At 36.2% G+C, this 27,914-nt stretch overlaps 1 protein-coding gene across 2 annotated transcripts; it reads right to left on the bottom strand.

Moving 5' to 3' along the window:
• Positions 1-561: 561 nt before the first annotated feature.
• On the bottom strand, positions 562-27,771 carry NCAPG (non-SMC condensin I complex subunit G). 2 transcript variants are annotated; one of them, XM_048305400.1, is made up of 21 exons: positions 27,576-27,771; positions 26,777-26,986; positions 25,673-25,901; positions 24,242-24,387; positions 23,235-23,319; positions 19,829-20,021; positions 18,139-18,288; positions 15,916-16,056; positions 14,784-14,907; positions 13,552-13,641; positions 13,218-13,397; positions 12,648-12,758; positions 10,476-10,595; positions 8,720-8,956; positions 8,207-8,388; positions 5,358-5,532; positions 4,774-4,935; positions 3,787-3,958; positions 2,618-2,704; positions 2,055-2,133; positions 562-1,208 (listed from the first exon to the last, which is right to left on the bottom strand). In XM_048305400.1, the coding sequence occupies exons 1-21, from the start codon at positions 27,684-27,686 to the stop codon at positions 1,082-1,084; spliced, it is 3,111 nt and encodes a 1,036-aa protein (XP_048161357.1). In that variant the 5' UTR covers positions 27,687-27,771; the 3' UTR covers positions 562-1,081. The 2 variants fall into 2 exon arrangements, with proteins under 2 accessions (XP_048161357.1, XP_048161358.1); XM_048305401.1 differs by lacking the exon at positions 15,916-16,056.
• Between the last annotated feature and the right edge of the window lie 143 nt (positions 27,772-27,914).

Genomic DNA, 27,914 nt, shown 5'->3' with positions numbered 1-27,914 from the left:
CATTACACTTTAGGAATACTTCTTTTCATTTGTGTCCCTAAGTTGTTTCTGAGAATTATCAAAAATCATTTATAGCATATTTACCTATTTTAAATGCAAGTTCCTTAGAAAGCTGCATTTGGCATCAAGAGTTGAGATGTGCATGCCGAGGAATCGAGTGAATTTGCTCTGACTGCTTTGAAATGACCCCACCACGACACGGACACGACTGCCCAGGTGTTTCCATCTTGAGTGAACCTGCTCAGCCACCAGTGACTACTACTGTCCTGTGAAACTCCTGACCATTCCTACATGTTTTGAACTTCAGAGCTACAAAGAAATAACAAATGGATACTACTTTAAGAAGACTGACCTTAGAGGATTTAAGTCTTTGCCCCTTCTGTACTTAAATACTCCTTTCCTTCACTAGATCTTACTTTGTACCACAAATATTTTTATGCTTTTCTAAAAGCACATCACTGATTCTATATAACAATTGGTGTCTGCACCAACAGACTTTCAGTGTGGTTTGTATAATCAGTAACTCAGTTTTACATTGTTTGACATTGTTTAATAAATTGGACATACACCTGCAGGAAGCAGAATTCCCAATTAAGATCAACTCTATTTAACATGAACAGTAAATACATACATCTGCTGACCATGTTTTACTGCTATAAAACCTTATAAAAATGAAGAAAGTGGGTGCCATAAAAGTAGGTACATTCAAAATTGCTGCCATCACAAGCAACCACTCTCCACTAATGTTAAGTATCAAAACAGCTTTAACTATGGAATACTTAGCATCAACAGCCATTTTTATTTGCAGGGAAGATGCATTCTTCTCTATAAAGTAAAAGAAAAAAAAAATCCAAGTTTTGCTCGGGTAATATTTTAATCTGTTTTTATTGTGTGAATGAAGGATTTCATATCAGGAAATTAATTAAAAAGCATCTGTTTTTAAAAAACTAGTACAGAAATATAGAATAATACATGATGATTCATATAAAAGGAGCTAAATATGACTAGCAAGGAAAAAAATCTTATTTCTAAGTCTGATGTTAACTACCACTGTTGACAAAGGCAGTTTCTTCTTTTGTCTTCACTCATCTGTTGCCTCATTCAACAGTCTTGAAAGATTCATTCGAGTTTTCTCCAGTGCCAAAGTTTTTGCTCGTCTTTGAGGCCTCGAACTTGACACTGGGACTGGTTCTGGAATTTGATCACAACTGAAACACAGAATATTTAAGAGTAAAGTAAAAAAGACTAAGCAAACTGAAGAGCTTTTATAGGAACGAACTTAAAACATGGTCTGAAAGAGCAAAAATACTTCTTACCAATTATAAACTTGTTCTTTTTTGAGAATATATTAGTGCTTTCCAAGTGATATAGCAGTATCAGTAAAGATAACCAAGTGACAAGCAGTTGCAAAATAAGCAAAATTCCCCCAAAATTAGGTGGAATCAAAGCAAACACACTAAACAGGCAAATGGGAGAGACAGACCCTGGTCACAATAAAGTCCACAACACATTAAATGGATTACTTGCTTAAGAAAGAGTTGAGCACAGCTGAAAATGACAAAGCTAATGTTGTTTTAATACTTATATCTGGCAAGATCATAAGGGAAGAAATCTATTGTCTATATTCACTTCTCAGTCATTTCTAGACACTTGTCCAACTACATGTTGGACAACAAGCAACAAAACTGTGAAGGGGGAAAAAGAATTGAAATTTTAAAAATTGACACTTCCACAGAACAGATTAAAAAGGGCAAAAAAAGCTAACTGGAAGAAGAGCAATAATGTAAACCAAAAATCTTAACTTTTTTCAGCTACAGTACCTGCTGACTCAACACACAAAAGATAAGTTAAAAAAATGTTACAGGCTCCTTGACAGAACTTGTCACTTTTTCAAAAGCACCAGTTTAAAGAAATTTTTTTTTCTTAAATATTTATCTGCATTTTAGGAACAGAGGATATCAAAACATACAGGTTTGGGAAAGAAAAACATTTCAATTAAACTTCCTTGCTAGAACAGACATCATGGTTTTGATGGTGGGGAGAAAAGGATTTACCTTTCAGGACCACGTTTTACACTTGCACCAGTTTTTCTTCTGGTCACAGACCTCACTTCGGCTGCTGCTTTCCGCTGTCCTAAGTATAAACAAAAATCTCTTTTTGTATCTTGATACCATTTATTTTCTCTAACTAGTTTTTTATCTATCTTTCTTCAGTCTTTGACATTGTAATGAAACATAGAAATATGCAGTCAGCATAGATAGAATGGGGTCGTGAAAAACCAAAACCAAAAACCCCACAATTTTCCGCTTCTCCCAGAAACACCTGTATGTTACTGTAAATGGCTGTGGCTGTGTTATCTGCAATCCTGTAGTCAGTCCTTTTTTCTTTTTTGAAATCTGTGTTATTGGGAGAGGTTAACAGCACAAAAATTTCCACAGAACAAACTACTTTAAACAAATAAAATTGTAGAAACTACAACAGAGTATGAATGGCTTTCCCATCTATACATTCACAAAAAGTTAGTATTATTTTATAAAATTATACTGTTAGTATTATTTTATGGAATAATGGAATTATTTTATTAAAAACAATTAAACTAATATTGTAGCCACTGTACCTTTGCCAGCTTTGCTTCTTGTAGATCTTAATTTTGCAGTTTCTTTAACTTCATTAACTGGAGTATGAAGAGCATCTCTATTATTTTCTGTTAAACAGAATAACACGTGCAGAAGTCATAAATTAAAAGTTGATTATCTTAAGTACCAATATTTTAAATTTTGGCTGTTACATTAAAGAGCCACACAATTGGACCCCACTTTTTCTTTAAACCAGAAACTAGTTAATAACGCTAACAGGAAGTTTAAAATGTCACTCAGCTGTAACTCTGCCCCAACAAAGGTCAATCATACATAAACTATTCCTACATAAACTATTCCTGGCAAGTGTTTAGCCCATTCCACTGTGTTGGAAGCTGAGCGAGTGGGGCAGAAGATCAGCTTGTCTGAACAGGGACCTCCTTGTGGAGCTCAAGAGGAAAAAGGAACTGCAAGATCTCTGAGAGCAAGGTCAGGCTTTGCAGGAAGATGACAGAGCTGTGGTTCATACATGCAGGGAGAAGGCACAAAAGGCCAAAGTTCAATTACAGGTGAACCTCGTCGCTATTCTGTGCGATACTAAAGAAGGACTTTTGAAAGTACAGTAAAAATAGGAGGAGGTCCAAACAAAACACTGGACAAACATTTGCTGAAGATGGTCAGTCACCTGACTAACAGGACTAGAGAAAAAGCAGAGCCATTCAGCACTTTATTTGCCTGATTCTTTAATATTACTGATGGACCTCAGGCTGCCCAGTCCACTGAATCAGAGGACCATGAGCATGAGAACAGCGATTTTCCATTTGAGGACACTGAAATTGTAAGGGACCAGCTCTAAGAGGTGAATGTCCACAAGCTGAGCAGGATCCAGCAGTGGCATCCTGGCTTGTACCAGAGACTGTGTGGCCAGCAGGACCAGGGCACTGACCAATCCTCTGTACTAAGCATTAATAAGGCCACACCTCAAATCCCATGCTCAGTTTTGGGCCCCCCACTGCAAGAACAATATTGAGGTGCTGGAGTGAGTCCAGAAAACAGTGACAGAGCTGGCAAAGGGTCAGGAGCACAAGTGTTATGAGGAGCACCTGAGGGAGCTGGGGTTGTCTCCCAAGTCCTATTGCTTCTTATTTTCATAACATCTAAACAATTCACTGAATTGTACACCCGCTCTACTACACCTCTCCTGAATTACCTTCTTCATTGTGAACAGTATTTTCAGACAATGTGATGTCACTTTCCTGTGTCTTTTCAGAGAGACCTGTTTCCTCAGTTCTTCCAGAGTGGTTTTTGCCCAAATTAGGATCCTTGGTCAATTTCATTTGGATCTTCTCAATAGCTCTTTGAGATGGTTTATCTTCCACTTTCTGGAGAACAGACATTTAATGTTAAATGCTACTTAAATTTACAACTATTTCTTTTATCTATTACATTTGCCTACTAATAGGATTAGTTGAAATTACTGTACAAAGGATACACTGTGTGACATGAAAGTGACCAGTCAAACTGAAAGGAGAAACACTTCCTCCGTCAATACTAGGCAATAAAATCCCAATTTTTTTTCGTAATTTTTTTTTAAAGGAAACCTGAAAAAAAGTAAAGCAACTGGACATGGAGTACTGTCCAGCTACCTCTGGATGATATGCCCATAGTGGATTCCGCATTCTTTTCAACATTTCTATATACCATTGTGTTCATGTGCCGCACTTCCTAATTTTAATTTTTTCCACATTAATAAAAGCACCAAAGTAAAACTCTTGTAATCCCTTCCCACTTCATCTTAAATAAAGCATCCTTTTCATGTTGCCTAATGATCTTCCCATTATATGATAAGTTTAGGTGTATAATTTCAGCTGTTAATAATTAACTAAAGATAAACTGCAAAACTGCAAGACTTAATACTGAACTAAAAAAAAAAAAATAACTACACCACAGTTATCAAAAAAACTTACTGTACTGCAATGTATCAAGTTGGGCACACTGTTTCACGCTGGTTACACTGTCTCTGGTTTATCCAGTGATATCAGCTCAGATATTTGTAAATTACCCAAAAATTGATTTTCAAAGACTGGTTAGAAGAGAAATTTCAGTCATATCGTCATAGTAAACAAAAGGCCCTTCATTTTTAAGCATATCAGAATATTAGATTAAAAAAGCAAGAACCATGCTATTTATGTACTACCTCTTGAATCTCATTGAGCAACACCAGAAGATTCTCTGTAGAAGAACTACTGAGTTCTAGTGAATTTAAAGCTTTTGCATAAATACGGACATCTGGTGCAGTTGGATCTGCCAGGATTTCATTGCAAATTTTCATGGCTAAAGTATCATGCACTGTTAACTCCTGTAAAGGAAAGAAACTGGATATCAGTAATTTTGCTGGGAACTATTTACAAGAGACAGCAGTGAGAACAATCTGATTTAAACAGTTGGCTAATTTTACACAGCATTTTCCTAAAATGCATGGTTTTCAGTACATTCACCACTGATTTTTATAAATACATTCACAATATAAACAATTAGCCATGTGCAAGTTCCTACTAGCATTTTTTAATTGTAAGAAGGAGGGGAAATTTGGGGGGTGAGGGAAGAAAAGGGGGAGGAAAGTGTCAAACTAAAAGACTTAATTTCCTGAACAGGCGCTCATTTAATTCAACTGCTGACACTGGGAATCCCAGAGAGGCCCAGACAGGTAGCACTAAGCAAAGGGGGAGTAGTTCTTTATTTGACACAAGTACTATTTTCCTACAGTTTAACATATTGTACCTGATAGTCCTGAGACTTCTTGGAATGACATTTCAGTCCACTTGGTCTGGTCAGGTCCACCAACAATTCAGAAACATTACTGATATCTACTTCAGCCAAAGGTGATGTTGCAGGAGCATTTAACAGTGTTTGCAGAGCTGGAAGATAAGCTTCTTCAAAGCATTCCTGGTTAGATCTGTTTCAGTGAAGTCAAATATTAGTAGCATAATGAGACAAAATTAAGTTTTCTCTTCCATGATTAAAGTTCACTGACCCATTACATCAATCAAAGTAAAGTGGGAGCAGCCAAACTTGGTAGCAACAGCCAGCAAGATCAAGATAACAAAACTGTTTCATAGAACCAATTGAAATTTTAGCACATGGTATTTCAAGCTGTATTAAGTAACACTTCCTTCCTCTGAAGAATTTGAACATTCATCCTTACTACTGCAAACCCAACTGATATATACAGACATATTCTCTCTTGAAGGACAAAAGAAAACATTTACATAAATACATGTCTCTAATTTGTTTTCATAGATTAATCTTGTTTTCTGCTCATTCCTCCTATCTGCTAGCATTTTTCTTTGGGAGTACTTTTCATTGTGTAAGAAAGCAAGGAAACCTGGCAAAAAAAGTATGCAGTGGTTAACAAGATTTTTGGAAGAAATACTCGTGCTTTTTTCTTAGAAGAGTTCATAACTCCTGCCAAACAAGCCTAAAAATCATGTTTCACTTGGTTCTGCAGCAAGTTGTCTAGAAGTGTGGTTCCACAAGACTTGTCAAAACAATTTAACAAGTAAGATGTCAAAAAGTACAAGGTACAGTTGAAGTGAAGCCTTTATACTCTTGCTGATATTTATATTACCTTCCTATTTGAACCCAAATAACTACAGGAGAAAACTAAGAAAGCAAATGATTTTTTAAAAATTCAGATTATTTGCTGCTGGATTACAGAGCCAAACCATCTGACAAAAAACCTTTTGAGCACTACAACTGGCTACAAAAGAACCAAAGCAAGAACTCTCCCTTTCAGCAGCTTTAAGGCTTTATATTGGCTCAAGCATTACTGAAGTATCATTCAGATTATTTCCTGTAAATGAAAAAAACCCCCAGTTCTAATAGCATATAGGCACAAGGCAGAAGTTTCTCCTCTTAGGCTGCCTGAGACTTTAATACTCTATAGAAGACATTCCATGAATAAGGATTGTTCAGTGGTTACAGGACCTATTCTAGCATGTCATACCACCTTCTGACATGACAGATTAATTAGAAAAGTCAGGATCAACATTTTTTCCTCAGAGTTCAAATATTTCATTTCAAAAAGTAAGCCTCTTGATTATATCTGTGACCAGATGGAAAGATTAACAGAGCAGCACCCAGAAAACAAATGGAACTTTAAAATTCAGTGAGAGATCAGTATGAAATTTAGGTAGGAGCCTCAGCCAAATCTCATTTATTACCCAAATTCTCCTTTACTGAATGGCAACTTTGCAGACAAGTTCTGCATTACACATGGTATTAAATAATTTGCTTCTAATAATATACTGTATTGATAACTGAAGAAAGTAAATTACTCAACTTAAAATGGACCATTTGTGATCCAGGATGCAGATAATGTTTTGAGACAGAAAAGAAATGAGATTTCCTAACTAAACAGAGATTCTCAGTGAGCCAGACTAAGACTTAGGATTTTTTCCTCCACAGATTTTTCTGATTTTTGCTTAACACATACACCATGTTATTTTTTCAAGAAAAAGATCATCTATGGGGTGCCACAAGAAATTGCCTCATTTGCAAATGACTTGGAAACACACAGGATTACTCAGGTGGGCAATCACTAGAACTCATAAAAAACCAGAATGAAATTCACAGCATCAGAAGATGACATTGACAAGTAAAAGATTATCAATGTTAAAAGCTTATATTCATTACTCATTATCAGAGATACAGGAAACATATGAAATCAGTTTCTGTTACTTTCATAAGAATTTAAGTAGGGAAAATCCCATTCTATAAGAAACTGGGTATTTTTCTTTGGTTTTTTTCTGACAACAGCAAAAATACATTGCTATGGGGTTTTTTGCTGCCTTCACAAGACAATTCCCCTTTGTACTACTCCTCTTAATGTGGAAACACATGGGCCACAAAAATTTAATTCAATTTGCTTTCAAAAATAGAGAAGGTAACATAATGCACCTAAATTAAAACTTAACTATAAAAAAGCAGATAAATACTCAGTTCATTCTAACTTGATAAAACCACTAGCAGCTACTGAAAAGTAAGCTAAACATTTTTTTCTTACAGCAGGTAGAAGGAGATGAGAATCACTATTTAAGCTCTTATTCCCTTACGTAAGTGCTCTACCTCCTTGTCCACCACCAAAATACATACACTGTGAATTTAAATTGGAGTATTCCTTGGTTCAAAAACAAAACAAAAATAAACCCCAAACCACAACCCAGCAGCTTGCTGCTCTGATAACTGCTGGGCACTGATTATTTTCTTTTGAAGCATTCCTGCTAGCTACTTTTTAGTGACACTTCAAAGCCTACCTGTAGTGCTCAACAGCATAAATAAGTAAAGTACATATTTTAAAATTAATTTTATTCTATATCTTTGAAAATAGTTTCCATTATAGGCTTCAGAAGGAAAAAATACTATGGAAAGCCACAGAGGTAAAGGGAATTAATGGCAAGTCTTCTGAACGGTCACAAGGTTGAGATTATGTAATTTCAAAAGCAATAGGAGTCTGAATTAGAAGTCTAATTTGCATTTGTGCCACTTCTACTTGTGCAAGACCAAAAAAAGGTTCCTAAAGCTGCTAGAACAATGTATATTGTCACACAATGAATTACAAAGACCATTACCTATTTGCATAAGCAAATAAAGGGAAGAAAACTCCCAGACAGTGTCGCAGCCGAGTATCATCTTCAGTCACGGGATTATACCACAACAAAACAAGACGAGAAAGGAGCTTGGTACTGATCAGCCTCCCAGAGAACATCAGTTTGGCAATGCCTTCTGCAGCTTCTGTCCTAAGTTCTGAATCCTGAAGAAAGAACTCATCATATACACAATACACCAACCATAATGTTTTACACTAATACTTTACTGTAATAGCCTATATTCTATCTTACCAAACAATTCTCTGCATTCACATATTTACACCTGCACAGAATGCAAAGCAGCTCAAGAGTAATGTTAGTCTGTACCACTGACAAACTTTTAGTCGTTTTCTAGGACAGGTATTTTAATATTAGACCATTAATTTCAATTCACATCACATAATATTCCCAGGCAACCTAATGGGATGATAAGCCATCTGCAAAAATAATTTTAAAACAAAACAAAACTAAGGCAAATTTTATAAAATTCCTTACCTCACTGTCTAAGAAACCAGAAAGAAGCTTCAGAAGGTTGTGAACTGTGGCAGTCTCGTCTTCCTCCTCTATTGTTTCACTTTCGTCCTCACCATTTTCAGTTCTAATGTGTGCACTCTCACTTTGAGAGTCCTTGCCTCTTCCAGTCTTAAAAGGCTCAATTCCAAACAGCATTAGCTGATCAAAGATTGTCTTTAAAGCACTGAGCTTTATCTTTATGTTGTCTACTTGTAAAACCTAGGTTTAATAAGGAAAATAAATACATCATCTTTCAGTAGACCTCCAATCTTGAAATTAGCATAGTAAGATTTTTCCTTTAATAAGATTGATTATTTTGGGAAACCTTTTATAATACTTGCAACCAATTTTCAAACTTTAGGAAGGTGTTATACAAATTTAAACCTGAACTTATAATACCATCTGGGAAATAATTTATCAAGTCATTTATGCAATTTGCACTATATAAAATCAAATTAATTTCACTCACGGAGTGAGCATCCATGTGTGATATGTAATTTTGTTGTTCAACCTGTAAACAGACACTGGACAAACAAAGTCTGTTTGCCTGTGGTAGCTCCAGAATGTTAGGCATTACAGAAATATAGCTTAATAAAAGTACAGCTTAATTAAAATCAACAGTATGTAAAAAGACAACAGGGACCAAGAGAGTAATAAAAGTCAAAGTTACATAGGTTACTATATGTATTATAGTTCAAATTACATGCAAGTAAAACCATACATCGTGGATTAGCCCAGAGATTCTACATCTGTTTAGTCCAACACCCTGCCTCTGATAGCAGCCTACACAGACATTGAGGGGTTTAGTACCTGCAGAAATAATTACTTAACTCAAAATTTAAGTTACTAAAGTAACTGAAATCCTCCCTAAACAAACTTCTTTTAATGTGACATACTCAAAGGCAAATTAAAAACAATAGCAAATGCTAACTTAGTAGGAGGACTTTGGGTTCCTAAAATGACTGACAGCTCTACCATCTTGTCTGAGCCAAGCATATCAGCTCAACACCTGCTGTCATTTCTCAAACGTCTGCCTGAACATACTCTTAAAAAAGCACAATGGCCACTCACACTTCCCTCAAATCCAGGGTCAAAAATGTTAACACATGCCATGTTTGATATAATTAGCTTGGTATCAGAACATTCACCACAAGGATGGGATTGTGGGTATTATTGCATCCAACATGCTCCATATCCATGGATGTTTGGCCGTGCTATTGTTTGTTGGTTTGAATATTGCTTTATCCTCTACTTAACAACTCTTCCTTAATCCAGAAACAAATTAATTATTCAGAACTTAAATCAGACACCCAAGATCACAGGTAAGTATATGGAACAGAAATGTGAAAGCCATCACAGACACGTTTTTAGTTTGGTTTCCCAAGGAAGGCTTAGAGAATCTTACATCTTCTCTTTTCTGTATTGAGTAACAAATGCATGACAGATTTCACCCAGATTTGGAAGAGAATAGGAATTCCTTACAGATAAGGAATTCCTAGAAAATTTCAAGGCAACAGGTGACCTTACAAAGGAAAAACATGCTACTACCAAGATAAATTGAATCTTATTAGACATCAGAAAAATCTACATGAAACCACACTCTCCAGATCTTCAGGAAATCAGGAATCACTTGTTCTTCAAGAACATTACTATGTATGATAACTTGTTATAGATACAAGACTAGATTTATTTACTAAGTCACAAAGACCATCATTTCATTTCTGATCAGACATTTTACCTCTAACAGCAATGGAAGCTGTTGTTGGGCAAATTCTTTGTTCTGAAGGGTGCAACAACCCAAACACAAAACTGCCATATTTCTCACAGCTGGGTGGACATTAGTTACACCTGGAAGTATCTGAAAACAATAATATTAAATGACATAGATTAGATACATAAATTGAAAATAAAACTCTGACTACTAAAATATGCTTACCCTGAAATTAAAAATAATTTAGTTTGATACAGGATTGGAAAGTGGCAACTACCAAATACTCTGTTTATCTAGATACAAACAAACGCCAATTGAGTATGTTGTTTGAAATCAGCAATAAAATAATGGCAAAAGTCACATGAGTATTTTGCTTTGTGTTTGTTTTTAACAAATATTTGTTTTCAAGCAAAATGAAGTTGATCACTCTAGGAAATGAAAAATCCAACACAAAGCAACAAGCCTACACATTTCTTCATAGAAGACATTAACATTCTTGCAGAGAAACAATACCCAGCTCCAAGTTACAAAATATAGATGCCACTTCGATGTACTTGAAACAGTTTTGAGAAGACGATGGTAAAAATCCACAAAAAAGAAAAGCCAGGCTAGATACAGTATGAGCAATACAATGGCATTACTTTATATTTTTACATTTACTAAGGAGTTCAAGATAAAAAAAACAAAGTATCCCAAGTCAGTTAACACATGAAAATCCAGCAGGAACATCAATTCAAAAGCAGGATCTTGGAGAATGAAAAGTGGAATAAACAAATGTGAAAATTAAAGACCAAATGAAAAGGTTCCTGGAATACACAACACTAATTAGGATTTCTAAGAATATTTCTATACATCTGAAAGAATGTTAGTGTGGTTCCACTATATTTAAGCAATTTTCTTTGCAGGCTGAATTCTAAGAATGCCCTCTCTTGAGGTCCTCCAGTCCATCATCTCCTTATCAAAAGATCAAATCCAAATTACATACACAGAATAAGTAGATACTTCCTAAGAATTCTTGTCAAGGTCCCAAGAATTTGCAGCTGAGTGACACCAGAGCTACCAGGTTGTTCCTATGTACCTAATCACTCCATATTTATTTTTCTTGAACTTGCTCAGTCTTCCTTGATATATCCAAGTGTTCACACATCCTGTGACAAGGAATTCCATAGATTACAGATTAGGTGAAGGAGCAACTCATTTCATTTGTTCTAATCTTGCTAGTGCATAGGTTTGTGAGGTGATCAACCAATCCTCACTCACTTTCTCCCATGTTTTATGACTTCTGCCCTCTCTCAGGCCCTTACCCTTAAGTCCTCTCCAGGTTACGAAGAGAGAACCCATTTAGACATTCTTCAATAGCAGCCATTTCATACTTTTCCTTCCTGCCCTTCTCTTGACTACTTCCAATATAAACTTCAAATATAAACTTTCTAAATAGATGGGATAAGAATTGCACAGAATATTCTGACACAGATGCACCATTCATATGATGGCATGTTACTTTTTTCCTTTCTTTTTTCATACATTCACTAACAGTTAAAAGTCTGTGATATTTAGGAGAAAAATCCATACTTTTCTCAATGGAAACTAGGAAGTGTATCTTGTAGACTACAAGAGTCCAATAATACCACTGCCTTATTCTTCAATACAAAAATATTTTGCTCTTTGAAGATCCTAAAAAAATGGAGGCAAGGGTGAGGGGAATCTTTCCTTGTACATGGAAGGAAAGAAAGGTCCATGTGAGTTCCAGTCTCTCCTAGTTAAAAAGCTTTTAACTAGAAACAACCAACAAAAATTAAAGCCAAAACAAAACAAAACAAGTAACACCCTTAAAAGTTCTCTATTAGAGCTCTCAGAACATTGGCTGATAGAAAATCCAATTAATTAAGGGCAGTAAGCAGACATCTAAGCACCCCACTTGGCACAGTATAATTCAGCCCTGTCACACATCTGTCAAATATTCATCATCTGCCTCTTGTATTTCAGTATCTCTCTGACACAACCAGTTATGGCATAGGAGCTCAGAACAGCATTATGTGTATTCACCCTTAAAACACTAGGTTCTGGCAAAGCTTAAAAGCACCAAACACAGCAAAGTCATTCTGAAACAAACACAAACCCTCCTGCCAGCATCCAAGGGTCAGCTTTGATGTATCCATTTTCACTATAACGTAAACATTATTTTGTATTCCTACATACCAGAGATTGAATGATTTCATAAATGATTGGACTGATTCCTTTAGAAAGTGACATGATCTTCAGAACCTCATAGCACATGATCAGACACTTCAACAGTGTTTCAGGATCATTCTTCAAGTTGTTCAGGGAAAAGAGAAAAACATTATCAGTACAAATGGTGGCTATGATAAGATGAATGGGGCCATTAATCACAATCTGTCCCTACCCAAATAAACATTTCCTGTCCACCACACATTTTTTGTGCAAGAATATTAATCATCATCTGTCTATAAGCTATGATCAAAATAAATTCCTTTTCATGTTTTCTGTTAGTTAAGAGTAAAAGGAGTAAGATCAAGATCCTTTTAGAATTATTTAGTTATTCAAAGACAAAACAACAGTTTAACTGCAATTCCTTTTTTGCTAGAGCATACTATCAGCTTCTATACTTGCAGAAGAACACTAATACCACAAATTTTGGCTTCAATTTTTAAAATGTATTTGAGACAAGGCCAAGCTACACTTTCTTTTAAAACTATGAAGACATTTTAAAACATAACCAGCACTTAAGAATACAGGAAGGGAAGATACCTTCTCCACAGGCATTTCTTTAATTTCAGCTTGCTCTGCTGCTTTTATTAGATCATTTTTTGTGCGTTCCAACTCAGTTATTTCCTCTTTTAATACTGCTGCTCTATTAAAATCCTGAAGAGTAACGCATTCCTCCAAAGCGTTTTTTGCTTCAATAAGTTTCATTTTTATTTTAGCCAGCTGAAATACAAATTAAAAAGAAAATTATTATAATAATCTCTGTAGTATTAGCCAATGATACACTATTGACACTAGCCAATATTAACCTACTATATAAAACTCTAGATCGTTAAGCTTAAAAAAATATTTTTCTTATTAACCAAAATCTGCTCACCTTAAGCTTCTGCTTTCTTATTTCAGCAGCATCAACAGGCTGGTCGACTGCAACAATTGGCTCACGAACTTCAGATGTAATTTCTGCAATCTATTGTTACAAACAGTATATTAGTGCCATTAATTTCAGTTCAGATACATACTAAGCATTTAACTTTCCCAAATTTAAAATATTATAATTCTGAAAAAGTCTAGCACATCCATGCAGTTTCTCTTAGCAGCTCATTCCCTGTAAATAACCCTCAACTTGACAACACATAATGTGACTATGAGCACATTTCAATCCCATTTTCTCCCATTCAGCTGGGTAAGCAAGGAAGAAGACCTTAAGTACTGTCCTGGGTTGCAGTGTATTCTATTACCATCCTCATGAGCTGTTGAAACCAGGTGGGGCAGTGTCTCCTTGCCTCCTCCCTCCGGACTATCTTCTGTTAATGAGCCCATCAACGCCTGGCCCCATGATTCATCATCCCATTGTGAGATGCTCCACCCAGAGGGAGGAACCAAGCATTCCATCCTGGATATAATCTGAGATTCCAAACACCACAGACAACCTTTCCACTGGATTTCCAGAGGACAAGAGCTATATAGCCACCACTGGACCTTCTGAGGAAGAGCAGACCCTTCTACAGGATCACCACTTAAACAGAACCACATCCACCACTTCAGGAGGACTGCAGCCACCATTTTATCGGACTGCTACCCTCACCCTGACTAACAGCATGTCTGGTTGTATCCTGACTCTGTCAGTTTAAACCAGTGCTTTCTGCCTTTATGGTTTTTTTTAAATTTCCCTATTAAATTGTTATTCTGACTTGGTGCCTCCCACTGGTTTGTTTTCAAACTAATACAAGCACCTATCTGAGCTAACAGGAGGGAAGAGAAATATGAAACCTGGAAATCTACATCATCTTTACTTTGAATGTTTTTGTCAAAACACTTCGCATCTACTATGAAAAAGTATTCTGAAACAGACTTCTAAAGTGTAACTTTCCTAGTTTGAGGATTGCATTTACACCACCAGTCACATCTGTAAACATAAAGGTCTCTAGAAAACCACAAAATGCAGCTGTGCTAAAAACCAAAATAATAACAACATTCCCCCCCCCCCAAAATACCCCCAAGGGGGAAGGAGACAATATTTAAATACTGATATTTCCTTTACAATGCTTCATAAAGGCCATTTGATTTATGGGGAAGACAGACCAGAAATCAAGCTTTACAATTACTTACAACTTGAATCCTTCTGTCCTCATCCGTAATGATACTGAGCAATCTTTCAACAAGCAAAGGTATAAGTGCTGGTGAGGTTGAAGGTAAAATGAGAATCTTTTGTAAAATAACCAACAGATGCTTTCTGCATTAGAGAAAAAAAAAACCAAACAATGTTTGCTTATTCAAGAAAATGGAAGACATAAGAGTTACTACCCTATGAACTTCAAGATGAAGACTTTATAATACAGTATGAGAGAAACTTTTCTCCATAGCTACGTTAACTGCCAAATGTATCTTCTTATTTAGCAATGTTTGTCTTTTACTGATTTAACCTGGTTTTTCTTGATTAGAAAATGCTGAATTTTTTAATCAGGTGTCAATACTGTCCAAAGAAAAATCATACCAGCAGAGAACAGTATCAATACTGCAGAATGCTTTCATGGAAATTATCTGACTCAAAACTAAAAAAAAAAAAAAAAAAAATTAGAACTTAAACTATCCTGCCAGTCTTATGCACATTTACACATTCCACTGAGAGTTTGAATTTACTGCTACGTTTATACTATCATAACTGCAAGTTTTCACAAAATGCCTGGTATGATGGTATGACTTTCCAAATTCATTCGCTCATCTTACTTCACACCAAAAGGCTGTTCAAATTCTAAGAATGACTCAGTTATAACACAGTCCAGTTTAGGCTGGTATCTAAGATATTTTTAGCCTTTTAGGCCTTAGCAGACTATAGCTTAGAAACACAAGAAACAAACAGGCTACTTACTATATCTGTTGTGAAGCAATCCATTTTTCTCCTTTTATTTTTTACATACTATGCTTCAAATAAACAGTCTCGTAATTTCATAATTTCAATGATACTTTATGGAAACAACTATGAATTTATGAAAAACTATGAATTTGTTCTCCCCTAACAATGCTGAATCTGCATTAGAACTTACTTTTCCATAAAAGTAAGCAGACAATATTTGGCACAATTTTGGGACCACTTCCATTAAGGAGACTGCTTTCCATTTCAGCTAGCATTAGAACTGTAGTTTGTCTGTTTGATCAGGTTCTTTCCCAGCAGAGGTTCTATGCCTGTCCTTAGGCATGAATGTCATAAGCTTAGTACCACAAATTTGCTATTTAAGTTTACCTTCCTCCCTCTTCCATGGTATCCATGCAGCCTATGATTAGAATCAGTTGTTGGCCTATAAATTCTTTTGTCATCAGGTTTACAAAACAATTAAAGTCCTTTTTTTGTTCTTCACCAAGAACTGGCATATTTTGAAGATAACTGAATCCAAACAGAACAGATATAATTACATTCAGATTCACTGTTGGACAGTAACAAATAAGTAAATAAATAAACACACTCCAAACACTCCTCCCCCACCCGCAATAAAAAATCCCACCACTTTCTTGTCCTGTATAAACAAGTGGTTATGCTAGGTACAAACCTTAAAAATTAATGATTATGTTCTTTTAATAGATCAGTATTTTCAGAAAGTTATTTATACCAAATAATGTACAGTTTCAAAATAATGCACTTCATTTTAAAAATCCATTTTGTGAATGTAATACAATAAGAAACATAAAATGTCAAGTAATGCTTGTACATGTGATTTCAGTTCTGTAAAAATGCATAAAGGTAACTTAGGAACAAATGTATAGATGTACCATTTTTCTTACTATTTTCTGCATATTTAGGTACAATGTATTTTTTACAAGTTCAGAATTGTTATATTGTCTACATGACAAAATACAAGAAAATCATGAAAGTATACAGTGAATTCTTAACCTGATCAAATATGTCATCATATTTGAATAACAATCTGTTATCAGATAAACTCATGAAAAGGGTAATCAGTTTGTTCCATTTCTTTATTTTTCTACACTCAATTGTTCTTTTATCAAAATTTTATCTATCAGTGAAAGTTACACATATTCAGAAAATCTGGAGTGAAACATATAATGTACAAAATTCAGTACTGAATAAAATGTTGCAAAATATAATTCATATATTGACATGAGCTGTGAAAAAGATGCTTTTTTCTACCATAGTTTTATAGATAGTTGTCAGCAACAGCTTGTTATTTTTAGCAAATTTTTAAAATTTCTTCAAATTTGGGACAAAAAATCTTTGCATTTAAGTAGTATTTAAGAACATCTGAAATGAAAATTAAGTGTTTCTGATCATTTAATAATAATTTTGCCTGCACCCGGTAACAGTGAGTATCTAAATGCAGCTCACAATCCTGCTTTTTTTCTGAAGGACCAATGACTTGCATGTTCTTGCTCCTCCTAACCAACACCCTCACAGTGCACTGCACAACTGTACACTGTACACCAGAGGATTGTAAAAGTGCAAATCCTACCTGAAACAACTGGGGGCACAGCTCAACAATGAAGAGTTTGACAGCTGATACCACAAACAATTACTAGCAAACCTGATGAATTTTAGCCTCACCCTGAACGGTAATGTAACTGAAGGCACTTCGAGTAAGATTGGATGGAAAGAGAACAAATGTTCTCTTGAAAAACAAATTTTTTGAAAAACTAATATTTTGTGAACTGTTAAATTAATTATGAATGAATGAATAAATTTATACCCACCAGATTGGATATACATTTCAAAGCTAAGGAAGCACAGATGCTTCATTTATTAAATGTTTATGAAACATGTTAACACATTCCACACTGAAAAGTAGCAATGACTTCTGTAATTACTACCGGTATATGACACCCAGTACAGTGAGAAAAGAATATGCATATTTTTAATTAGAAACAGCCATCAATACAATGCATTTTTCAGCAGATCTGATTTATATGCATTTCAGGAAGATTTACTCTTTTACAGGCACAGCATCTTAGTTAAGATTTCCCAGCATTATCCATGCTCACAAACAAAATTTATGTTAAGACTAAAGAATCCCACGAAGACAAAAAAAAAAAATTACCATTTCTTTGCTTTGGTGAAAATACTGCCTTAACAAAACATTCATTACCACCCTCCTGCGCCCTCCAGTTAAACAACTGTTCTGTAACTCGTTTTGCACCTCCGTCACTGCCTTCAAACATAAGCTTTTGGGAAGCATGCCTCCCTGAGCCGGCAAAAGAGGAAGAAAGTTTCAGTTCAAAAATGCTTCCCTTAGAGACAGCAGCCAAATTTTATTTTATTTTCACAAATGACAACAATAGAAGAAGTGTCGGTTTCTGCAAGCTCTAAAAATCTCTCAAAAATCTTTTTTAAAAAAGTGAAGAAAAGCTAAAATCACTGTTCAAACACAACTTTGAGTTTGGAGGATTCCTGAACATTTGAATAAAATAATTATATTCTACTTTAGTGGTAAGAGATTTATTTTTAAATGCAATGTACCTCAATAAATAATCTGCGTATATAGCTGGTTCTGGCAACACCTCTTCTAGTAAAACTTCACCTTCTTCACCTTTTGATTTTAGATATTCACAAAGACATCTCCAAAATAACACATTCTCAGCTGTTAAATCCTCCAGTGGAATCAGTTTTCTAAACAAAAATAAACAAACCAATATGAAGAGATGAATAAAAGAGTCTGAAACAATAAATACGCAGAAGTATTAGAAAATAAGAAATAAAGATTATTTCCTCAAATGCAAATAAAACCTGGTCAAAGGTATTCCCCACAGAAACACTTATAGACTGAGAAAAATAACTTTCTCTCTCTTGAGGAAACAGAGCTCCCCAAGCCATTCATGACATTGCCCTTCTCAGTTTTTTAATTAAGGCCGTTCACACCAGTTTGCAGAAACATTCTGCCCAACCTTTCAGACCTTCTAGAGCAACCACCCAGGTACTTTATGAAACATTGTTATTGCTGCACAAGTCTGAAAAACTGAATACCATTAATCAGCAGAAATGAAACAACTGGATTAAAATATTTTTCAGCTTCTGTCTATGAATTGTTTCTCCCATTCTTAACACAAGATCTTCACACAATAATAGAGTAGCAATCACAGTATGTCAAATGCAAAACGTAATATGACTGCTTCTCAGCAACTCTGTAAGCTCATTAGCCATCTGCCATCATAGGTAGATCATCCATCATGGGACCCCCAATTCTTTTTAGACTCATAGTATTTTTCATGCCAAGTATGGCAATTAATCTTTGTTTTCAGAAGCAGAACATTAAGTTGAGCATTAATTCTACCTCAAAACAGAAAAGACAGTATCACTGCAGTGGTACTTTTTACTCCCTTGAATCCCATTTTACTTTTAACCTATCAACAACAATTTTGGTTTTGGTTTGGATTGCTCATATACAAAACAAACAAAAAACCCAGCCAAAAAACACCTGAGCAACATGTAGATGAAAACTGATCATTAATTTGACAGCTTCTCATTAATCTGACAGGTCTTTATTTAAATGTAAATTTAACAAACAGAAATCACAGACTTCAAAAATCTAGCCATTTATCATTCTGATACTGCATCATGCAAGCTGTACTCAGAAACTTCATACAAAAACAATGCTAGTTTTTTCCATAAATTAAATGAATGTAAGCTTCATTACAAACTGAATGATTTAACTTACTTTTCAAAATTTCATTAGTCTAACAGATCTACTTCTTAAAAAAATTCTCAGATAGCCCAGTTCTTCAGAATGGAAGCTTCATTTTGCTCAGGATTAAAATCAGACCAATCAGAACTGAATGATTTTGAACAGTGGTAGGAGACTAATCTCAGATGATAAAATTAAATGACAAATTGTCACTGTCAAAAAAAGCAAAATAAAAGCAATAGCAAAATCTTACTCTGTATTATGGGGGGAAATACACAGTACCATATGAAGTGCCTTGCCTTCCAGTTAGTAGCATGACAGATGTTTTGAAATCAGTAGATGCTACATGCATTGCACTCCAAAGCCAGAGATGTGGGCCTGGCTGGCTTTAAAAAGCATCAATAATAGAGAAGTAACTTTCTTACAGCCTCTGGAAATGTGCCAGTATCTTAAGAGGTTAAAAGGACTTTAGTTTTATGTTCTCATACAGAATACTCATCTTTTGGAAATGAAAAATGCTCTGCATACCTGCTGTCAAGGTTTTTACAGTTCTGAACAATGTCATGAAGTGGAGATAATGAAAACATAGCATTTAGTACTGGGATGGCCACTTCTGGGCAGTTTTCTACATCCAGTTTATGAAGCAATTCTAAAACATCCCCTTCACTGAACTGTAACCAGGCTTGAAGTAGCTTCTTCTTCATTACCTCCTTAATGGCATCTAATAATACAGGAATTCAAACAGTTTAAAACAAAGTTTAAAAAAATATCAAATTTTAAACATACTTTCACAAAACATTTAACTACAGAAGTCTTTTTGCAAAAAAAGTTATTATACAGTTAAACTTAACATTACCTAAAATAAAGAAAAACCCAGTTGAACAAGAACTACCTGCCCCATTTTTGAGGCAATATAATTTTTCCCCTCACAGGGAATTAAAAAAAACCTATATCCAAAAAACTTTTACATCTAAGGACAGCACCTCAACCCAGAAAACCTGCAAACCACAAACTCCTGTACAACAAAGAAATATTCAGAATTAGAATCACAGAATAGATAAGATTGGGAGGGACCACAGTGGATCATCTGGTCCAACTTCCCTGCTCAAGCAGAGCACGTGGCGCAGGATTGCCTCCAGACACTTCTTGAGTATCTCCAGTGAGGGAGACTCCACAATCTCTCTGGGCAACCTGTTCCAGTGTTTGGACATTCTTCCTCATGTTCAGGTGGAACTTTCTGTGCATCAGTTGCTGCCCATTGCTTCTTGTCCTGTTGCTTGGCACCACTGAGCAGAGCCTGGCTCCATCTTCCTGGCACCCTCCCTTCAGATACTGACAGACATTGATGAAGTTCCCTCTGTTTTCTCTTCTCGAGGGTGAACAGGCCCAGCTCCCTCAGCCTTTCCTCGTAAGAGAAATGCTCCAGTCCCAAATGTTCTGGGTAAGCATTGTTATATACTTGCTGTATTTCAGGAACTGGCCACTTCTGGAGGCAGGACAATACGTCTGAATTGACGTATAGAATTCTCACACTAATTCAATTATAAGAATGGATTATGAAGTTTACATATGACACTTTAACTCCCTCCTCACCACAAGAAACAGTTCCTGGATCAACAGAGTACTATTTAATCAAGGAAAAAAGTATTTATGGGAACATCCAGAATATATACATCATTAATGCATTCACCCAGACTTAAGCAGGAAAGTTGAAAGGCTAATAGTCTGGTGGAAGTAAAAACATAATAATTAGGGAGCTAGGAAAAATAAAAGAAGTATGCTCTTAGGATCTTTCAGACAACAATATCCAGAATAAAGAAAACAAAGTCCACACACATTGACAACATTCATCTTTCCTCTTATATGTAACTCATGATAATAAATGCAACACTTAAATATTGTTAAGAGTTCAAAAAGAACTGTAAAAAGGCCTTGAAAAAGCTAAATTAATGTCCTAAGAATAAGAAACCTCTCTAAGAAAGTGAAAAGCATAAATTAGTAGAATACAGTAGAGTAAGAGCTGAACTCACCCTGAAAAGCAGAACTAAGCAGAATCTGGATTATGTATTCTAGATCTGATTTAATTATAAGCCCTTGTTCTGAAGCCAATATGGAAAAACATCCAAAATTTTAATGTAGGTACCTTGAATGAGCAGGTTCCTCATTTGTTAGCTCAGGAGTTACACAGATAAGCAAATTCAATAAAGATATATATATATTCAGGGTTATAGGATTTGCAATATTTGCAATATAGAATAGCCAATTTGGAATATAAGCCTGTTTTACCCAGCAGAGAACATATGATATCAGACAAACTACATACACTGGCAGATGTCTTCCCCTGTGATTCTAGGTGTCAAGAAAAAGAAAAGTCCTCAACAGCTGGGATGGAGAATCATCCTAAGGAAGAGAGAGACACTAAGAGAGAAAGTATCTGTCCTGGATCAAAAAAGGCACTTCTTTATGTTGAATGCCTCAATGTCACTGAAAACCATAGACAGGCTGTATTTTCTCTTTAAGGGAATACAACAAATCCTTGTTCCTGACAAGTGAAGGATCACATGAAAAATTAGTGAAAGTAGCTTCCTCCCCAGTTTGGAAAGATTACTAAGAGAAATGCATTCACCCTAAAGAAGTATCTCTCAAGACCAAGCATTATTGGGGGAGTGATGGCAGCCAGCAGACAAGCAGCAACTAGTTAGATCAAAGAGCAAACTAGTATATCAGTAAGAAACAGTAATTCAGAACATGAGTTTTTCAGTGCTGGACTTCAAAAACAGAACATGGCAAACTTCAGTAGGCAACTACGGAACAATTCAGGATAGGTGGGGCAAAGTGACTAAAACTTCTTATACAGAAGAAGGTGGTCTTTTAAAGTGTAGTTCTATACAGCGTAAGAAAGGACTCATCTGATTGTCTCTTCCTTTCCTGTCAAGAACAGAATATGATCCCCAGCTAGCCAAAAATAAAGGTAGAGCAATAAAAACATATGCAGACATGACACACCTTAAAGAGCTCTAGTTCCCAATGAACACAGTACTTAGTCTTGTTTTCTAAGTGAATATCCACATAGATCAGAATTCTCAGAATTCCCAAGTACCACATCACTCAGCAAGGGAAATTCTCAGAGTAAAATTCAACTTCGTGCAGACTTTCCAAACAAAGTAGGGGGGGTTACACATCAGCACTCAGTAAAACTAGTAGCTTCTATTGTGAAATTCATGTCTATAATTGCTGCTTTGGGGGAAAAAAACCCCAAAACAGTGTTCTGCGTAGGCAGGCTAAAACTGTCTCACTCAGATGCATGTGACCTTTTGATCTTTTGGCAATACCACCACACACAATTATGGGTACATTCTGAATGGCTCTTTCTATAGAGTCATACAGTACAAAACACATCAAAAAGAATAAGGCTGCTTCATGGTGAAATGCATAAGGGTCAAAGATTCAGTGAAAGAAAATTCAAGCTAGTTAAACAAAAAAAACCATCTGAGATGATTTCTCTCTGAAAGCACATAGGAAATATTTTCAAACAGGTATTAATGTTCACATTCAAATTCTTTCATACATTTACTAGTTACAAAAATATCTGTAATGAACTATTTCCGAATACACCAAATTAATTAGGTTTTTCTACTTCTGTGTTTAATTACATTATCGGTTTTTAATTTTAATAGCATTTGGTCCTATTTTAAAACTCACTGGCTTTCAGGTTTTTTGAAAGTGCAATTCTTTTCTATTTTTTTCACTATAAGGGGCCTGGAAAACCAAAGCAGCAAGCAGACTTCATGAGTTTAAACACCTCCTGGTACCTCATTACTCCCTTCGAGCCCCTTATTGCCATCACGGCTGCACATACATCACCCCAACACACTAGAAAGTATTCTCTCTCAAACATTTCTATTAAGATGTTAAGAAACATATGGTCTCTTACCAGATCTGTCATTAAGTCCTTGTTGCAACAATTTAACTCTCTGTGCTATGGTCAGAGCTCTTATGTGAACTTTTTCTGCCAAAACCTTAAAAATAATTAAGGCATTAAAATACATTTCCACAAATTATAACAAACGAATTCATTACCTGCCTATGGTTTTACACTTTGAGTTTTAACCATCCACAGAAATCCTGTACCAATAGAAACCTGTAACGCCTATACCAACAGCACTGTACCAACACATTAACAAGCAGATCCTCAGGCACGGAAGAAAATGTAAAGTAAAATAAACAAAATTAACACATAGCTTAGAAGCTCATTAGCTCTGCTTGAATGTAACACCTGGACACGAAAACTACCCTCTCTCTTTAAAGTGCCCAGAGTAATGAATACCTGCAATAAATTACAGAAGTAGGTACTTTTCTTAGAAAGCCTACTAACACAGAGATTCAGTTTAAAAAAAAAAATCATCTAAGATAAAAAAAGCAGAAGGTAATTCTGTGTGAAAAAATTGAACATTTTGTTTCAAGATCTTGCCTAAGATGCCTGCATAAGAAACAGACATGTTAGCATAGTTTCTTACCTCTACATGTAAACATACGTAAGGGTTGATACTTCTTAAAATTGCAACACCAAAACCATGCAATTTTTTACTACTGCTGTGGTCCTAACATCTACTATGTAAAAACAGAGAAGCAAATTTGCTTCAATTAACATCACAAAATGCATAGATAAAAACCAGTAGACTGCATATGTAATTTATGCTGTTACTGCCTGATCTTCAACAGACAAATTCTACCACAAGAGTTAATTTCTATCAAGCAAGTTCTACAGTCAAGTTCAACAGTTTTAACTAGAAAACTTGTATGAAATCACTCCCCTTCAAAATTTTGGTAAATGAAAATAAATTATTTAACTGTTCTTAATGTTAAGTGAAATATAATAAAAGATTTAAAGCCTTTTTCCTAAGTCAGCCTTTGAAATTAATGTTAGGTGATCCAATTTACCTCATATGCCAGCTTTCTGACAGCCTCCTTTACATCCATTGTGCGGCCTACAATTATTGGCAAAGTCCTTTCTGATGGAGCAATACATGAGAGCACTGCACGTCTCACATCTGAGTTTGAATCATTTTCAAGCAATGTGCTGTAAACTGAAAATAAAAGTCATAATAATGCTTTCATAAGAGTTTGAAACATAGAAAAACAGAAAATACTTGAAAAAAAATTCAGCAGCTGTTACCAAAACCCCTCTCCTGCCCCTGCAGAGCTGATCATTTACAAAACTGTTCAAGGTCACAACCTTGATTTTATGGTAACTACATGCTGAGCTATGCTGTCAAAAGAAATAATGTCCCAATCATAAGTAGGATCTTCAGTTAATAACTCCAAAAATTGCTAGTCTGGATGCCATCCATAGCCACTTTGTCATATACCAGGGGGAAAAAAATATTTCCAAATATTGGCTCTTTAAGACCTCTATTCACTAGTTGTACTTCTTCATTACCTTTGAAGTAGATCCTCAAATTGTCCTATAAATGGAAAACTGCAATCTCCATTAAGCCTAACAAAATTCTTACAGTAAATCCCTCACATAATGCTTTTTTATTATATTCTTGAACCTTATTCAAAATTAAAAGCAACCATAAAATTAGTTTAATTAGAGTGTACATGAATTCATCTTGCTCTGTGAGACAACAATTAACTATGAAATTTATGTACTCCTAAATAAGTAACCTATAAAAAACACTTAGAAAATAAAATTTCAAAGAAGGCACCTTAACAACAGAAAACCCCAACTAACTAATTCTTCAGAAAAGTCAATTATGTAAAGATTAATCAGGGTACAATTTATATACCAGCTGTGCTGGTATAAACCTACATTTTGTCTACCTTGAGGCAAAGGAAGTAGAAGCTTAGTCAAGAATCATACAATACACAAAGAAACCCACAAACATCATCAAGATACCTGTGTTGCAGAGATGCTAATCTCTTCTAGAAAAGTGATCCTAATTCAAGACAACAAAAGTTTTTTCTCTACCATCTCTACTCTTCTAAGAGTTTTTGTACAGTACCAAAGGCTCCTTAGAGAGCAAGAACTGAACACACGTATTATACACCTCCACTCTAGTTTACAAGACATTTTCACAATCCTACTCGTACATTCAATTCACAGAGCAGCCTGAGCCCAGTATGATTGTCTAGCAGATCTCTCCTAGCAGTTCTGTCTTTTCCCCTTGAACACACACAACACTTGCACCTTCCATCTCCTTTGGCAAAGAATTTCAATTTATGAATTATTACACGAATACTCTCTAAAATCCATTTACTCAATGCTAAAAAAAAAAAAAAAAAAAAAGAAGCAAGCTTTAAAATGCTTTAAGGTAAGGTAAATTAACAAATGTTCTTAGACAAAAGAGAGAGACCAATATTACTTACCATTAACAACAGGACAGTTTTCATCCTTAGGATTTTGAAGTCTTGACAGGGCCAAGACAGCTTGAATTCTCACACTTGGAAATTTATCTTTAAGTCTAATCAGCATAGCTTCATTAATTTTATCAAATAAGTCATCATCAATCTCGGCATTCTCTGGCATATTTCCCAAAATTTTATTAACAAGCTGACAGGTTCGAAACCTAACTGCATGGCTGTTTGCATCGTGAGACTTAGGGAAAGAAGAAAAAGGTATTCTCAATAATCACACTTTTCTCATTTCCAACATAAGGCTATTAATACACACATCTAAGTGACTACTATTCTACAGAGTAAATGAAATATGCACGTCTGTGTTCCAAAAGCCTTTCCAATTTAATTTTAAGATTAAAAAGCCACAACTGAAAAGCAATTACAGCCCATTGCCTGGATCAGTGACTTTAGAAAATCAGCAGTGCCTTCACAAAGGAAGCAGCATGGTGACCACTGCATGCAGCCTGCAGTGCATTAGCCAACTTACTGCTCTGCCTCCATGAAACATTAGAAGAAAAAAAGACATTAGCAATTATGATTAGTTATCTTAGGCCTGATCAATAATATTTCCATGGCAAATCAATAGTTTAGGAAAGTGTAATTCTATTTGTGTGTTCATGCTATTGGAACTGCTTATCTTTCTACGTAACACTTGCAATAAGCAGAAAGGAATAATAATACATATGCCAACCACAGTTGTACAGAAGATATTTTAATATTTTTGTTGTCAACAGAAGAGTATAAATTAATTTCCACCACGCTTTCACAATTTCATGCTTTTAAGTGTACCTATAGCAAAGCCTACAGTGACGTATCTGACAGCCAAACAGGAGAATATTCACATTTTCTCAAAGGCCCAAATTTTGAAATCCAGTTGTTGGATTATTTTGGAGGATGTGATGGATCTTTCTGTGTTGGGGGAATGGGGATGGTGTTACTAGTCAAGCACTAGCTTTGTTTTGCTTTCACTTTTTAAGCTCTAATTTGTAAATACTATCTCAAGTACCAGCAAGTTTTCCCCACTGCAAAAAGTTTCCGTTATGTTAGACATTTAAGAATAAATGCTAACTGTACCTCAAGCAGAAATTTAAACACATAATTCAGAAGTAAATTATCTTCTTCTCCCTCCTCACTACCATCTTCTTTCTCCGTCTGATAGAATGAAGTAACAAATCTAGCTGCAAAACTGATCACTTGTTCCACTGCTGGTTCCCGTCTGTAGATTATCATAGCATACTTGAGGAAATGAATGAATTTTTCATTAAAGCCTTCTTTATCATCCAACTGGGAAAAAAATAAATCAAACCACAACAAAAGATTACCCAGTTCATCTTTCAAAGCTGTACCACAGAAAAATAAAATAAGTGGGCTTGTAATTGGCAGCTTCCAATTAAATTTAAAATCTTAAAGGGCTACAACCAGCAGTCGGGGCACACCCGCTGTCGTGCTCTCCTCAGTGAGTATCTCGCTGCTACTCCACAGCGGGCACCTTACGAGCGCGGGGCTCCACCCGGCTGACAGATTTCAGGACGACAGTCAACATCCCCATCCATTACATCCTGTGTCACACCTACATCTCGGGCATCCAAACACCTTCCCGCGGCATCATCAATATTTAAGGCCAGCTCTCCCGCCGCGTTCGCAGGAGACAACTGTGCGGAACAGTTCAGCCGCTTGGTTTTGCAGCGTTTGGGCGGGTTCTTTGGGGAGGGTTGGGGGTTCTTTTTGTTTAAGTCGCGGGGTCTCCTTAAGCACACTGGTGTTCGTTTTAGGGGAACACTGCGGAGGCGGCCCCTGCCCCCCAGGGGACCACCGGAGCACCCGCTGGGGCCTTCAGCTCCCCTCGCACCGGGCCGCCCAAGGGCAGCCGTACCTGAGCATAAGTGCTCTTCAAAGCTACCACGAGCTTCGCGTGGTTCTGGTGAGGCTTCTGGGCCAGCTGAAAGGCTTCCCGGACCTGCAGCAGCTTCTTTTTGGCTCCCATGGCCGAGGAGCAGTTCCGAGACCGACCCCTCACAGCCCCGCGCGCGCACCGGCAACGGCCGCAGCGTCCGCGCGCGCAGCTTCAAACCAAGCGCGCGGGCCACTCCCGATCTCGCGAGAAAGCCGGGGGGGCGCGCGCTCGTGCCCGCGCGCTGGAGGCGGGGCAGGGGCCGGGGCGGGGCGGGGCGATGGCGGGCGGCCAATGGCGGCCGTTGGCCGCGAGCGCGCG

The sequence above is a fragment of the Corvus hawaiiensis genome, chromosome 5 (assembly GCF_020740725.1).
Source record: "Corvus hawaiiensis isolate bCorHaw1 chromosome 5, bCorHaw1.pri.cur, whole genome shotgun sequence".
Taxonomy (NCBI): Eukaryota; Metazoa; Chordata; class Aves; order Passeriformes; family Corvidae; genus Corvus; species Corvus hawaiiensis.
Note: the sequence above shows the minus strand (reverse complement) of the source record. Positions and strands in the feature narration are given on the sequence as shown.

What these genes read in the sequence shown, in the direction of transcription:
- NCAPG (XM_048305400.1), bottom strand. Translation starts at nt 27,686, where the DNA reads ATGGGAGCCAAAAAGAAGCTGCTGCAGGTCCGGGAAGCCTTTCAGCTG. An exon ending in AGGACAGAAGGATTCAAGTT is followed by an intron (nt 13,642 to 14,783) that starts GTAAGTAATTGT and finishes TTGTAACAATAG; the next exon opens with ATTGCAGAAATTACATCTGA. An exon ending in TTATTTGCTTATGCAAATAG is followed by an intron (nt 5,533 to 8,206) that starts GTAATGGTCTTT and finishes TCACTGAAACAG; the next exon opens with ATCTAACCAGGAATGCTTTG.